This window comes from Hippocampus bargibanti, linkage group LG02 (genome assembly GCF_051943395.1).
Source record: "Hippocampus bargibanti isolate YZ-2025 linkage group LG02, ASM5194339v1, whole genome shotgun sequence".
Classification (NCBI taxonomy): domain Eukaryota; kingdom Metazoa; phylum Chordata; class Actinopteri; order Syngnathiformes; family Syngnathidae; genus Hippocampus; species Hippocampus bargibanti.
In genome coordinates, this window is record NC_142735.1 from 18,296,870 (window position 1) to 18,312,879 (window position 16,010).

General features: G+C 40.6%; 1 protein-coding gene and 1 long non-coding RNA gene across 5 annotated transcripts in view; one reads left to right on the forward strand and one right to left on the reverse strand.

Moving 5' to 3' along the window:
* The window catches only part of LOC148901772 (uncharacterized), a 116,044-nt gene extending 107,220 nt beyond the window's left edge, over positions 1 to 8,824 (forward strand). Inside the window, exon 6 of the long non-coding RNA XR_016114178.1 lies at positions 7,583 to 8,824. This is a non-coding gene — a long non-coding RNA (uncharacterized LOC148901772). The remainder of the gene's footprint in view (positions 1 to 7,582) is intronic.
* Positions 2,521 to 16,010, reverse strand: part of LOC148901777 (uncharacterized) — a 43,441-nt gene continuing 29,951 nt past the window's right edge. For 2 of the 4 annotated variants that reach the window (XR_016114173.1, XR_016114175.1), the window contains exon 3: positions 9,700 to 10,003. Coding sequence is in view for 1 of the 4 variants with exons in the window: in XM_088989787.1 (XP_088845913.1) it covers positions 6,328 to 6,614 (287 nt within the window). In the remaining 3 variants the exon portion in view is untranslated. Of the gene's footprint in view, positions 2,890 to 6,228; positions 6,615 to 9,699; positions 10,004 to 16,010 lie in introns of those variants that run through there. The other 2 variants (XR_016114174.1, XM_088989787.1) reach the window with 2 other exon arrangements.

Genomic DNA, 16,010 nt, shown 5'->3' on the forward strand with positions numbered 1-16,010 from the left:
GACGTCTTGCATTGCTAGTGAATCAAAACAATGGCTTCAGATTCAGAGAATATGCTTTCGATTAAAGAATTTATTTGTGCCATTTTGAGGCAAAATTGGCGGAAAATCTCTCACCCAAAAAAAGAGGCACAAAATGGTGACCTCCTGTGGACACCTCCGTTTCTACAGGCTGATAAATTCCTTATATGGCTCTTGGACCCCCTCTCCCGGCCTTCTGGCCGCTTTTGAGTGCAACACGAGGTCCCCAGACCAAACAAGTACAGCAAAATACATTGACGTGATGGAAGGACCGCGACAATGCGTCTTTTTTACGGTAAAGGGCGGTCCTTTAGTGACGTCACGTACGGACTCGTCACCTACGGACTCGTCACCAACTCAAAAACAAGACTTCAGCGCGAGTCTTAGAACGTAAAATATAGCTATATGCGATGGAATCTTTGTAAAATACGCTCAGTAGAAGTCATTTGAAGCCATTTTACAAATTATGGACACAACTTGTCCGGAGACGTCGGTTGTCCTTTAAGTCATGAAATGGATGCTACCTGGGCAATCAAGGACTCGGGGTGGGGTGGGGTTTGGGGGATGCGTGTAATAATTAAAAAAGAAAACATATATAAAAAAAACGGGACTTAAGGAGTAGACCAGTGACCGCCCCTCTTGAGGACTAAGTAGACGAGGCTCAGAGAGGATTGAGGCTTTGCTGTTGGTTCTGCTGGTCTACTGTTTTTGTGTTTTGAATCAATTTTTTTAACCCTCTTTGTTTTCATACGTCTGATTTTTTTGTCCAGCCCTTTGTGTGCAACTGTGGTTGTTTTTCCAAATATCCTACAAAGGCAAAGCAAAAAAGAAAAGAAAATCCAAGTTATATTGTCAAGTGAACAAGAAATCATAGGTGGATAGATGAGGAAACATTGTATATCTTTTAATTGTCAGAATTTTTTTGTGGTTGGTTTATTTATTTTTTTTTTCAAATCGATCTGTATGTGTGTCTGTTTGTTTCCCTTTTGGTTTCCCCACATGTGGCGCTTTTGAGGATGCAACTATTCCACCAGATGCTAGCGACATTAACTTAGACTGCCCTAAATGCAGATCATTTGCTTGTATCTGCCACCTGAAATAATATGAATGTTTAAAAAAATGGATTCCTCAAATATCAATGAGTGGAAAGTCTTTGAATTTGAACTCTTCATATCACAACAGCTCATGTGGCTATTTTGAGTAAGATGCCTCAATATGGCTGTATGTGTGTTTGTGCCATTTATCACCTATTAAGTAAATTACATTTCTGCCGAGAGGCGCCCCCCCCCCCCCCAAAAAAAAAAAAAAACCCCTGATGACAGTCATGCTATGCAGACGGAGAGGGGGTGGGGTGATGGGGCGTCATTTGTCAGTCCTCTCATCGGCGTTCAAAAGTAAGCTCGTCTTTGTCTAATTCAACACGTTTTATTTCTGGAACTGAGAAATCTGTTCAGGGGCCCTAACATTTCTTTTCCAACTGTCAGGGTGTCATTTGTCAGGGGAAAAAAAATAAAAGACAAAGTGAAAGTGGATGCCCACCCCCAGTCCGTCTGTATGTTGTGAGGTTATTGCTGTAAACAGGCAAGGTGTGCATGTGTACGAGACTCACACTCACACAGAGCAAACTTGGTTGACTTTTCCTCTCCAACATGCTGTTCCTTACGAGAAATTTTACGATGGATGGTATGAATAGTTATTTGTTCGGCGTTTCCCATCAATTCTTTGGCGATTTGAGACGAAATCATCCTTAGAGCTCATGATAGTCATCAAAAAGCTCCTCGCATTTATAGAAAAATAAATCCTGAGTTAGAAAGGAATTATCGCCCATAGAACTTTTTACCAGTCCCCGACAGCTGTGCTGCTATTTTCACACTTTTTTAAAGTCGATTTCGCAACAAAAGAAACATTGTAAAATTTCAAACTTCTACCCCAAAAGTGATTTGATCATTGAGATTTTCTCAGTAGCAGTTTGGAGGACTTCATTTTCTTTGCGTTATACAAGTGAGAAATGCAGCCACTGTATTTTGGTGGCACCATGAAAACATTTCAAACTTTTCAACAAATGAAGACAACCCAGTCTTTTCAATTGGTTACAAACTGGTACTTCTGTCGAATGGCTTATAATGTTTACAAATGAATGAATGAATGAATAGACAAATAAATAAATAAATAAATAGGGCGACCTCAACAAAAAATGTGTGACTTGAATTCACGTACCTTGAGTCTGCCCAACTGCCCAACATGATGCTCAGAGAAACCATGTTTTGGCTTATAATGCCGATTGCCTTGTTCTGCGCTCCTTTTTTGTCATCCAGAAGCAATTGATGAAATTCTGCTCCTGTTATTTGTTATTTTTAATTTATTGTCAACTTTAAAAAAAAAAAAAAAAAAAGACAATCGACCGATCGAAAAATATGACTAAATATTGTGATCAGATCGATAAACAGTGTACGCCATCTTTCAACCAAACATCAAAAGCAAATGCAAATGTATTTTTACAGTTCTTTTCTACTAAACAAATTGTTATAATTTTGTCTGAAAATTTCAAAGAACAAACAGTTTCGATGATATTTCGAAGTTTGGAATGTAGTCTTAAGGATTATGAGAGGGGTCCTATGGGAAAAAAAAAACGTGAGACCCCCTGCTCCACTGTAACTTTAGAGACTTTGCTGGAGTTGAAATCGGAAGTCGATCTTAACTGTACTCGCTCTGTTCTTCTCTTTCCTCCTTGGCTCGTCCTCTTATTTCTTTTCGCCCCAGTGTGTGTTTGTCAGTAGCCTGGGCAGGGACACTATCAAGCCATTAGCAAGCTGATAATGAACGCTGGTAGGTGGTCGGGACTTGGGTGGCAAACCGCAGGAGGATAATCATCTGAAAATGGCAGCAACAAGCATAAGTTGGTTTGCTTTCCCATGGGCTGATGATGTTTACGATGGAATCAAGCATGACACCTATCATTCATTTCCTATAGAACTGGGGCGTCAAATTCATTTTTTGGTCACAATTGCAGTTTCCCTTGGTGGGTGATTACGACGACGAAACCATATGAAGAAGTCAAGACGTGTTTTTTTCTTCACAAAATGGTTAATTAAGTTACTGTAATGAGGCAGTTGGGTAACGAGAAAATGCATACAGTATCATTTTTATATATTACAAAAAAAATATATGTTTTTGGTTGTGATTTTAGCACACTCCATGAAAGTTGACATCTTTCATTGGTTTTTGCGGGCCACGGAAAATGACGTGGCGGGCCAGATCCGGCCCGTAGGCCTTGAGTTTTACACCACGAAGCGGAAGATCATAGCAAACTGACATGAATTGAATTTTGCCTGCAAATTGATTGCCTGAAACCACAAACGTTTTTGCACCTGGTCACACTGAACATATTATTATTATTATTATTATTATTATTATTATTATTATTATTATTATTATTAATAATAATAATCAGCGGTTAGAAGTAGCCAAACGTTACATTTAGACGTTTTTCTTCGCTAATGCACTGTGTGAGTAGAATGTGCTTAAAAGATATGATATCAGTTTTTTTCAAATGTATTGTTGAAAGTGAAAGAGTCAGATACACACATTGGTAAAAAAATAGTCATTTTTAGATTTTGGTTTTGATTTCCCAGCCGCCCAAAGGTTGGAATGGTCATCAATGTTTAAGAAAATAAGCGAGTGGCCGAGAATATGTGTCATAACTACACACTCTAAGATCTTCTTTTTAGCTGATGTTAGCCCGCGCGTTTTGGCAGCCTAGCGCCTGAAAAATAACATGCCTCTAACTACTCACAACTGTTGTATATCAATGTGTGACTGCATTTTCAATTGAAAATAGGTTGAAAGTATTTGAAGTATCATAATATTCTGTTTGTTTAGATATATGACATTTCTTTGACCTGAGATTTGTGCTCTACGTTGCGGCATCGATCGACAGAACAAATGCTTTTTTTTGGTCTATTATTTATTTTTGGTCCAATCAGGTGAAAATGTAGAAATGTCCACATTATACCTGATGATCTTTTATAGCACCGAAGTGGGGACTGGCTGCGTTTGCTCTATTTATGGCTCAGGTGCAGACTTTGAAGAGCCCATGAGGTCATGTTTTGAAATGGCGGCATGCACACGGCGGCAAGCTTCCTCTCCTCACTCCTGTAAATCCATTTTCCTCACAACACGTTTCAAATCAAAGCGGCGTCACCATAACACGCCTTGGGAAACATTAAGCCATAGTGCGCCACTTTCATGTGCGATAGCATGGCCCCGTGTCTGCTTTGATGTGCTCACATTTTTAATGCTTTATTAATAATGCCCAACCCGACTCTCCTAACATCACCACATCAGATTCTGCTACTCCTTTTTACCCCCCGCCCCCTCATCTTCCTGAACTGTCTCCCTGCTTCCATTCTACCGATCTGGCCTATGAGGTGGCTTTTGGAATTGGTCTGTTTGTCTATGCGAGGGGGGTAGGTTATGATAGATAAGAGCAGGGAGAGATGGAGGGGGGTTTCCTGGGAGTGGGGGTTGCTAAAGGCCAATCAGAGGGCGGTCAGCGGCAAGTGCTGCTTTGCTATTGGTTGTCATGGAGATCAGACACATCTTCATCTCCTCTAGCGGCCTTCCTCACCCACTTTTATTTCCTGGAAAGAGGAGCGATCGATCTTACCAGTTTGTCAATTTTTGCACAAAACAACCCCCCCCCCCCCCAAAAAAAAGGAAAGCCCAAAAAGGATGCTCAATTTTGCTGTGATGTAAGATAGCGTGATCATGTCAGAGCAATGCTGATGATTTCGGAACTTTTTTTCTTTTTTTGTGCATTGTTTTCTCTCACTCTGGTATGTAGGAGGCTCGCTTTTACTTGTGATGATTTCTGCAAAACACTTTCTCAAGTCATTCACTTGCAATCTGTGGTTGTACTTTGTGGTGGAAAAAAATATATTCATGCGCTAGTTCCTATCAAAATGTGCTCTATTCTGTGTGAATGTTTTTTTGATTATTTCCCCATTTTTGAATGCAAGACCTTTTTTGTGAGTTTTGAGATATGGCAAATGTGATGGCGAAGGCACTTTTCTAAGCTCCCCATCTCAAGTCATCAAGTCTGCATGATCAGCAGATCCGTCCAAGGACATCTCAGCTCAGAGGCCAGAGGTTTGGAGCTTCAAAGAGCCTCCTGCCCACTTCCTCCCATCTGGTGTTACGCTTTCTTGGACGTGGGTTTGTGTTTGCCTTCCATCGCCTCAACCTCCTGCTGCCTTTCCAGCAGAAGGTGAAGGACCCTGAGTTAGCGGAGCTCCTGGCAGTGTGATATCGCCTTCATTGTCCTCCCCAGACACCCACATTGGGAGAAGACACCTCCCATGGAAGCATTTGATGTGAAAGTGTGCTTTGGATTTACTACAGCATTAGAATGCACATGCTTAACCGTCCAATGTTTAAAACCCTGCTGGTGAAAGACGTCGAAGGCATTGAAATTGTATGATATTAGTGTGATGTGACACGTCATCGTCATTATGACCTCTGAGAATCGATTGCTTAGAATAGGGATGTTCAATCCTACTTTTTTGGGGTGGATTACATGAGTAGCTGATACATTGAAATAAGCATCAGATAGCGATACTTTGAATTGATACTCACCCATTCTTATTTTAAAATGTATTACATGTATTCAACTAATATAGGTGGTCACCATAAATGTTCCAAGTTAATTGTGGCGGATGTATTACAGAGTTCAATCCAACCATCAGCAATAATAATAATAAAACATTTCATTTATAAGCACCTTTCAAAACTCTCAAGGTCACTTTACATTCACACGATAAGTTTTTCTGTCGGTAAGCAGCGACAGCCACAAGGCTACATCACATCATAGTAATTGACTAGAATTCAAAATCATATGCATTATTCACCAAGTTTAATTTGTCTAAGAGCATAATTGCCTCGGTCACTTTCCTAATTTTAATAACATAATCAGCCAGAGTTGATCAAAAGCGGGGGAAAAAAAATCCTAAAATATATTGCACATATTTAATATCATTCTAAGACCCTGTAACGGTCTTACATTCATAATGCATAATAAAAATTATTTCAATAATTCATTTAAAACGTATCAAATATACCGGTACATATCAAAGATTTTGAGTGGAAATTCCAATAAAGTAATATTTCATTGTATTTTAATTCAAAATGTAATTTACTTGAAAAGTACAAAATGTACTGCAGTCGATTTGGGGGATTGGCAAGTGTGATTTGAAAATGGTGTATTTTAATGGTATGTTTCTTCAAATATTTATGTCTACTGTTCAAAACTGTTTAAATGTCTGCTGGATTTGGTGCGCATGGATCGGTAGCGCCTGCCTGAGGGGAGTAGCTGGAAAAGGTGGTGGGCAGGGTGCGGAGGGTCCTGTAGGATTTTCCGCGCCCTAGTTTGGATTCTTGCAGTGTGCAAGTCCTCGAGAGTGGGTAGGGCCGTCCTAACTGTCCGTTGAAGTCGGATTTTGTCCATTTTTTGTGGCGGCCCCGAACCAAACGGTAATGGAAGAACACAGGATGGATTCGATGACAGCCGTGTTGAAATGTTGCAGCACCTCCTGTGGAGGCTTCAGATTTGGAGAAGATGGTTTCTTGTTACTCTTCCAGTTATGAATATGATTCAAATAGTTCTGAAGAGGAAAGCATAAATGTTTGCAATCGATTAAAGAAGTCTTTCCGTCTCATTTTGAGGCGTCTGGACTCCAATGTAGCGCCCAGAAAATGCACAAGATGGTGCCCAAGCTCCGTTGCAAATGGGCTGATTTGTCTGCTGGGAATTTGTGTCAACTAGTATCAAATAGTAGTCTTGGTACAACACACAACGATTCAACATTGCGTTATTTATGTATTTTCCTTCTAATTTCGCCATCAACATGGATCAACACGAAGTTTTCAGACCAAACAAAGTACCCAAAATGCATTGTGTGTCGCTTTCTCGGTCAGCGGCGTTCCAGACGTGACGTCACGTCAGGCATAGTCATCGACTCAACAAGACTTCCAGAACATTCGCGAGTCTTAAAACGTAAAATATAGCTATATGCCGTGGAATCTTTGTAAAATACGCTCAGTCGAAGTCATTTGAATTGATTTTACAAATTATGGACACAACTTGCCCGGAGGTGTCGGTTGTCCTTTAAAGTTTTATAGGAATACTTTTTATTTTTAGTTTCGTCATTTGGTATCATTCATTCTACACAGAGTACTGACAAATTTGACTTACTTTACATTGTTTGACTGCACCCACCTTTAATTGTTGATTTGTCAGAATTGCTCTCACTGCATCAAATTAGTTCGGATGATGTACCTAATGACACGCCTTTTGGGTGCTTATAACAGCATCTCATTCTCTCATGGCACATTACACGTTTCGAAATCTGTTATGGGCTGATCCAAAGATGAAGTCCATCTTATTGAATTGTTTTTTTTTTTAATGTTTTTAGCAAACCCAGAAATCCCACCTAATCCCGCTTCCAGCCCCACTCCACCCCTCCAATATATTAGCAGATCTCAGTATGTCCACTCCTCCTGTGAACAGGGATGAGAAGGAGCTGGAGGGAGAGAAAATAAAGGTCTGACGAGTCTTGGCAGGGAGAGGATGGAGGCTGAGACAGATGGCATGAAGTCTGCGGCACTCTGGCGTGGCTCGCCTGGTGCTAAAATCCTCCTCTCTCACATTCCAACAAATCCTACCAGGAGGCCGGGGAGTCTGTCACACCACTCCGATGGATCCACAGTGGCCCCCCGTCACCCCACACCCTTCTCCATTTCCACCACCCCATCTATATCCCCACTTATTACTTTTACCCCAGTGTGTGTGTGTGTGTGTGTGTGTGTGTGTGTGTGTGTGTGTGTGTGTGTGTGTGTGTGTGTGTGTGTGTGTGTGTGCGCGCACATGGACATGCATAGAGATGGGATACAGCAGGGGTCGGAGATCTGCAGGGACTCATGTCAACCCCCTAATGGGAAAAGGGGGAGTTTAGTTGAGCGCAATGACCTTTAGCATTTTGGATAAACTAGGACGAATCATGGAGGGGAGAATTCCATGTGTATCAGTCCAAGGAAGGAAGGCATAAAAAGCTTTTTCTGTTGTTTTTGTTTTTTGTTTTTTGTTTTTTTTGCTTGGACAATCGCAATCCTAACAAACCATCGCCATTTTCCAAGACTCCCCGTCGGCCTCGAAATCCAAAGTGGACAGTAAGTGTAACTGTGATTACACTTCTGAGCACAAAACCAACAACTGGATCACGAGCTCGGCGTGACATCTTCAAATATCACACTCGTGTGTTTTTTTCTTATTTTTTTGATTTTTTTTCCAAAGTTCTTCCTCCAGGAAGAACAATCTCATTTGTTTTATACTCGCGTTTCTCCCTCTCCCTTTCTCCGTCGCACTCCCCACACCGTCTTTCCGCTGCCCGCCTTCTGTTTGTTCTAATGAATGACTTTGAAAATGAGGTGCCGCTGTGAGGAGGTCACATGGGGCCTCAGCATCACATTACTGTTAATGATAATAAAAAGAACAATCTGTGCTAAAGCTTTGGGATGATGTGTTTTTTGTCTTTTCCTTTTCACATATGGAAGGAATATTTTTATCCGAATTGATGTTGATGCAATTAAAATGCACCATAAATATGATGTTGCTTTTTTCTTTTTGTGTGCGAAAATGCTGCTGTGATAAAAGGTTTACAGCAATGTACCATCTGGGTTGCAAAGTACCTACAGAGCAGCACATCAGGCACACGAGAGAACACGATTCAACGGCATACGTCGTATATACCCCGTGGTAATGTTTTCAGTGCATACCAAGAAGACCAAAGGAAACGTTTGTGATGTGTCGACGGGACTTCAACACCGTATAGGAAGCTTTTGCATTGCTATTTCATATTATTTAACAGTCTTTATTGTGAGTGTTGACATCATACCGATGTTATGGGTACGCTGTATCAATATAATTGACGAGGAGGATATTGTTTTCTGCTGTTATTTTCAGGATTTGTGATTGAGGCTATTAAATGCAACCAACAGAAGAAATCCTGCTGTGCGTCATCAATACTTTTAAACACAACGCAGTCGGCCATCACCGATTACACTGATACTTTCCAACAAACAATTAATTTGTATTCAAATCTACACTCGCAATCGAGCGAAATGCAATTTCCAAATCGCTATTGAGCGGGGGGAAAGTTACTTGGTCGGCTTTATTGTTGATGAATGTACAGTATGTATGTAAACACATTTTATAAAAATGTGTATCTTATGTGTTATTTGTTTTATTTTGTCTTTCAGGTAAGAGACTTAAAAAGTGAAGTCCACATACCGTTGTTTCATGAATCGATGAAGTTATAAAGCCACAGACTTGTTTGCATTATTGTCATCATCTGATTTATTTCTCACTGCCCTCATGTCGCTTGTTGGATAGAATTTTCCAAAGTTGTCATCGTGATCCCTGAAGCGACTGCAATTATTGACAAAGTTCACAACTCCAATAGAAATAGAAAAAATTCCCGATAATAAATGATGGTTCATTTGCTTTTACTTCAAGTCGAACCAATCACAAAGAAATTCCCGTGACAGAGGAAAAAAAAAGATTAGATTAGATTTTTTTTCCCTGAAATGGTTGTGACATACTTAAAGAGCAGATCATCTTTTCAGATCAAGTGTAACATTCACAAGTAGTTTATTTAGCAACACAGAAAGCTCCTCTCTTCTGGCTGTCCTTTCCTACATGGCACGGCAGCGCAGTGTTCAAACCGTCACCCTGCAGAACGGACAAAAGTCAATTTGAACGGCTCCGCTTGGTGTCGAAGCTTCTGGCAGCGTCTGCACTTTCTTGGCCCGGGTGAACAGAGCAGGGGACGCGTAGGCCGCTTCCTCGGTTCATTGATCGGGCGCCAGGCCACCATCAGCTGCCGCCACGCCAAAGTTAAAGGTTAGCTCAGACCAATCTTGTTTGCCCATCCTGTAAGGAGCTCGAGGGGTGTTAGAAAGATATTATTAGGCTAATGCAGTTTTTTCTCAATTTTCATTGACTCCAGGATCAAATCTTATTTGGAAAATAAGAATGATTTGGTCTGAATCGACCTAGAATTTTACTGATTCACTGGGAAATGTTGACCTCTTTAATGAAAGACTTGTAATGTTGGATGAATGACAACAGGTACTTGCACCGGTTTCGGCAACCTTGTAAAAGAGCTATACTTTTTTTGCCTGCCACTATGTTGCTGGCATGTATACATAAATTGCTATTTTAGATGAAGTACATGAAAATGACTGTCCATTCATTTACCTCCAAATGTTTTGAAAGCATGGTTACTGTACTCCACATAATCAGTTCTAGAGTGACATTTGTGTCGAACTACAAGTCACTCTGTTGTTGCTAATAGGAAAGTAGTTAAGTGTATCAAAGAAATATTCTGAAGTGACAACTCCAATGTTCCAAAATCTTCTCTGTCAGGAAGCAGTTAAGCTAAGTTTAGCCTGTGTTGTTAATGGAGGAAATTCAAAGATGTCTGTCTGTCTGTCTGTCTGTCTGTCTTTCTGTCTGTCTGTCTGTCTGTCTGTCTGTCTGTCTGCCTGCCTGTCTGTCTGTCTGTCATGATAGGACAATATGGATTCTTCCTTCTTCAGAACGATACTTGTCGGAAATGTGTATTTTACCTGCCACAGAAGCGATGATGACTGACTTTGGAGCGACTCTGTAATATGTTTAGCCGCAGCAAGAGCCAGCCAGTGCGCATTGCCATTTTTAACACCGAACTGTGCCTCAACGTCCGACTAGTCGCAGTTAGTGAAGTACGTAAAAAGGCTCAACGAAACTTTGTGGAATGGCATAGCACTTTATTCTTAGTTTTGCTCTTCAGTATTTTTAACAAAGGGCCGAATGCTAATTTTGCCTCACAAATTGCCCATTTTTCACCTTTTGAAGAATGTGGCAAATTGTTAGCCAGATATTTCATATGACAAGAAAGTCAACGCCGGTTCCAGTCTCCCTGTGTGGCATTTGCATAAGTTTTCTCCAGATCCTCTGGTTTCCTCCCACATTCCAAAAACATGCATGGCAGGATGATTGCACACTCAAATGTGAGTGTGAGAGTGAATGGTTGTCTATCTCTGTGTGCCCTGCGATTGACTGGCAATTAATTCAGGTTGTCCCCTGCCAAGTGCAGGGAGAAGGCTAGGATAGGCTCCAGCACCCTCCCGCAACCATAATGTGGAGAAATCGGTCTGGAAAACGAATGGATAAAAGAAGGTCAACAGTCAATTGGATGTTTTTCATTTTCGGCAGCTGGCTAAAATAAACCCTCTCCTTTCTGTTGACTACATTGAATCAGTAATTCATACCGTTGTCACACCATGGCTCAATTACTGTAATGCGCTTTACTTTAGTGTCAGCCAATCCTCCATGAAGCGTCTTCAGCTGGTCCAGAATGCTGCTGCTCACCTCTTGACTGGTACTCATAAGAGGGATCACAAACTCCTACAGTGGCATCCCTTAACTGGCTCCCTGTACATTTTACAGTTCTTTTCCTTTTCGAGATCTTATTTGTTTTCAAATCTTTAAAAATGACCTTGCGCCTCCTTACTTCTCGGATCTCATCCACCCTTATACACCTTCCCGGCGCCTCAGGTCTGCTGACCAGACATTATTAGATGTGCCAAAAACTAAACAGAGGCTCAAAGGGGATCGGGCCTTTTCCGTTGCTGGTCCAATTTTTTAGAATGACCTTCCACTGTACATTTGTCAAGCCCCCTCGCTGCCCATCTTTAAAACCTGTCTCAAAACTCACTTGCACTTTTTGGCATTCGACTCAACATGATTCCGACTTGATCTTGGTTTCACTCCCTGGTGCTTTCTACTAACTTTGTGACGCTTTGTTTCCTGTATGTGATAGCTGTCCTTGTTAAGCGCCTTGTTACATCTTCAGCTGTTAAAGCACTATATAAATCAGTATTGTATTGTGTTGTGTTGTATTGTGTTGTATTGTATTGTATTGTATTGTATTGTATTGTATTGTATTGTATTGTATTGTATGCTTGAAACATGTGATACCAAAAATGTGACTAATGGTTTGTCGATTAATAGATTCAATTCCTGTAAGTGTAAAACTCTTTGGGCCTCTTGCATTAAATTCATCCCATGGGTCTTCATATGTCAAACTTCCTCCTATTGTTGGTGTTGCTGTTGCTTTTTCGAGATATTACCGTCCCCTGGCAAATTAAAAGCGCCATCCCGCTACTTTCCTCGCAAGGAAATTGCTTAATAAATGAGCAGGCCCCTGCTTTGCGCTGATGATCACAATTGCCACAAAATTGCTCACCTCGAGGATGAAGCGCCACATTGTGCTCATCACCGCCTCACGTGCCGCACAACACGTTTAGGTTATAAACGGGGGGAATAATTGTCCTCATTGACAAAAACTCTCACTTGACTGGTGGGATGAATTTTCGAGGGGTGCAGGCTCAACCATCAAGAGGGTCACATCACGCAGGGTCCATAAGATGATTTGTGTGTTCACACACGAACAAGCCAAATCAGGAATATCACATGTGGAGATGATTGTCTCTTGCCGCTGTCAGGTTGCTTTTTTTTTCAGGAGCAGAGACTTCATCCTGGGAAATTGAGCAATTTCTGATTAAAACAGTGTTGGTAATTAGAGCACTTATTATTTGTAACCACTTGGCAATGCATTAGTATGCAAAGCTGGCAGTCAGCTTATCTTGGGGAAAACGTTTGTTTCCTTAATTGCCCTCTTAGGACAAAAGTGATAGGGTGGGTGCAGCAGGAAGAATAGTGCGTTCAGGGGAACACGGGGGTTAAACTGCAGTAATAGGCCGCACACGCATGGACACACAGCATTCATATGAGCAAACACACTTGCAAGGGTACAAAAGGCACTGCATTCCACAACACACACACAAACACACACACATTCATGCGCACATCAGTCCAGACAAGTGAAGTTCGAATGAGACTTGTCCAAATGACTATTCAGCAGTGTCTGTTTTTAATGACCCCGCCTTGCACTTGAAATGAAGAATTCATCATGCGATGATGCACTTGGTGGACTTTTGACGCTTGCTAAGCAGAAAAAAATAACATTAAAATAAAATAATGACTTTTCTTGAACTTCCACGAAGTTATGTTACATTTTCCTCATATTCCTTTGAATCAATTTGGTCAAATGATTTTTTTGGTCTCAGCCCATTTTGTACTTATAGCTCTCCTCAAGTGGGTCAATATTCTGGTGAAATCGAATAAATCATTGATCATTATTGCATATCAGAATCAGAATCAGAATCATCTTTATTGCCAAGTATGTAGAACACACAAGGAATTTGTTTCCGGTAGAAGACGCTGCACTAGTATCGTCGTCAAAAAAAACTGCTAAGTGGCACTATACAGTATATCTACAAGTAATTGGTGGACTACTAATTTTGAACAAGTCATTGAAAATAATTATTCTTCAAGTAACTGTACAGAAGAAGAACTGTAAATATATACATTCAAAAGCATGCATAGCGGGTTTATGGAAGACTCAAAATTGTCCCGAGGTCTGATTGTGAGTCTGCATAGTTGTTCGTCGATGGGTGGCAACCAGTTCAAGATGTACCCTGCCTAGTCAGCTTAGATGAGCTACAGTATACCCTCGACCCTTGTAAGGAAAAATGCAGATTAGAAAATGGATGTCTGGATGTTTGTTGTGGGGCTGGACAAATTTCAAAGATGATTGTCTGGGTGAGATCAGGGATGGGAGGGGGGTAACAGGGATGGTTGGTGGTGGGGGACAGGTTTCGTTTCACAGTACAAACATGATATGTATGCCATGTCCAGACTCCAGTACGCAATTAGCACACCGCGTGAATGAAAGAAGCCACAGTGGTGCAGCCCTCCGTCTCACTTCAATTATGTGCAAAATTACCAACATTAGTTCTAACTCATCTAGAGCCCAAAATTTCTGGCAGGTTTGAAGTTAGAATTTGTGGAATATATCATCAAGGGGACACACGCCAGTGTCTTATTTTTCCGGTCCCAAGCCCGGATAAATACAGAGGGTTGTGTCAGGAAGGACATCCGACGTAAAAGCTTGGCCAAAACAAACATGCCAATCAAATCTTTGAAAATGGAGGACACTGATTCGCTGTGGAAAAGCCCAAATGAAAAGAAGATGAAGACCATCAATTGAACAAAAAGATAAACATACCGGTCAAACAGAAATTATGTATCATTTCTGATTCAGAATTTGCTATGCTTCTACACTGTAAAACATTCATTTTTTGGGGGTAGGGAAGGGGGAGGGGGTTAAACACCTATAAAGTATACATTTGACATGTATTCCAAGAAATTTAGTCATAACAAAAAGCAATCAAGTCATCAGAATCAGAATCATCTTTATTGCCAAGTATGTAAAACACACAAGGAATGTGTTTCCGGTCGAACACGCTGCACTTGTATCATCATCAAAAAATTGCAAAGAAGCACTATACAGTTCCATTTGGGCTACTGTTCAAAGAGTTAGAAGCTTGGGGGAAGAAGCTGTTTAAATGTTTGCCGGATGAAGTCATTTTATCGTTTTGTGCGGGTAAACAGTCAAAACGGTTTACAGCTCTATGAACTCATTTCTTCATTGGTGAAAAGGTTTCTTCAGCCGTCATCTGTACTTCTTTGAAGGTGTCGGACGTTTCGCTTCTTATCCAAGATGCTTCTTCAGCAAACTAAAGTCTTGCTGGTAGTTTCGGCCCTCTCTCTATATATATCCCTACTGTCCAGACGTGGCGGTACCGGACTCTGCTATGATTGGTCCCTGCTCTCAGTTTGGGGGGAGCAGAGGACTACTCCCTGCGGCTCCAGTGATTACTTCATTGTCCTGATTGACGACTGGCCTGATTGCCCTATTTGCACTGGTATCGCCTCATCAGCATAGCCTAAGCAGACTATTGTACAAACGATCCAAATTGAACCTCACACCACCATATCGGTTTAGTGAATGATTTTGTTGTTTTGAAAATAGCTTCTTTTACTCCCCTTTCAAACCATCTATGTTCTTTCGCTAAGATTTTAACCTCATTGTCGTCAAATGAGTGGTTGCTAGCTTTTGGGTGCGCATGTACTGCCGATTGAGGCCCACTAGTATTATCCCGGCGATGTTGATAAAGTCTTTTTGTTGAGTCTCCCCAATGTACTGCTCTTTACAATTTCTATTCTTACAATGTATTGAATAAACTACATTACTTTGTTTTTCATTTGGCAGCCTATCTTTTGGATGCACTGATTTTTCATTCATCTTGGATAAGAAGCGAAACGTCCGACACCTTCAAAGAAGTACAAATGACGGCTGAAGAAACCTTTTCATCGATGGACTACTCCTGTACGACTGAGAACTTACACAGATGTCATTTCTTCATTGTGAATTATTTTTATTTGATCATGTGTTCAACTGGACAACCTAAAAGTTTATCAACTCGAAATTATTTGGCTCTAACTCTTTCTACAGCATATCTGCTAGTCCTACGCCCAGTTGTCAACAAACGAGGGAGAGGCATATAAAAGAAAAAGTATATTACATCATACTTTCAGCAAATCTCTCAAAGTCAGGTAGATTGTTTTTCCCTGAAATATCATAGCTTTAAGTTACAATGGTAAAATTTATATGATGCAAATCTTTGTAAGATAACTTAAAAAACTAACATGAAAAATGAAAATATGTCCAAAACTTATATATAATGTCAGAAAAAAAAGACTTAAAATGTGTTTTTAAATCAGCATCAAAAATATGCTGAAGAACACAGTCATCTCTAATTCACATATGTTATTGACCAGTGTAATTGTCACGTCTCTCTGTTTTTTTTTGATTCCATAAAGATAAAACAGACGTTTAAAGACAGTAAAAACACAGTTTTGAACTGGTAGTTTGATCAAATATGATATGAAACATATATAAAACCCACATTTAAGCAGTACAAAAATG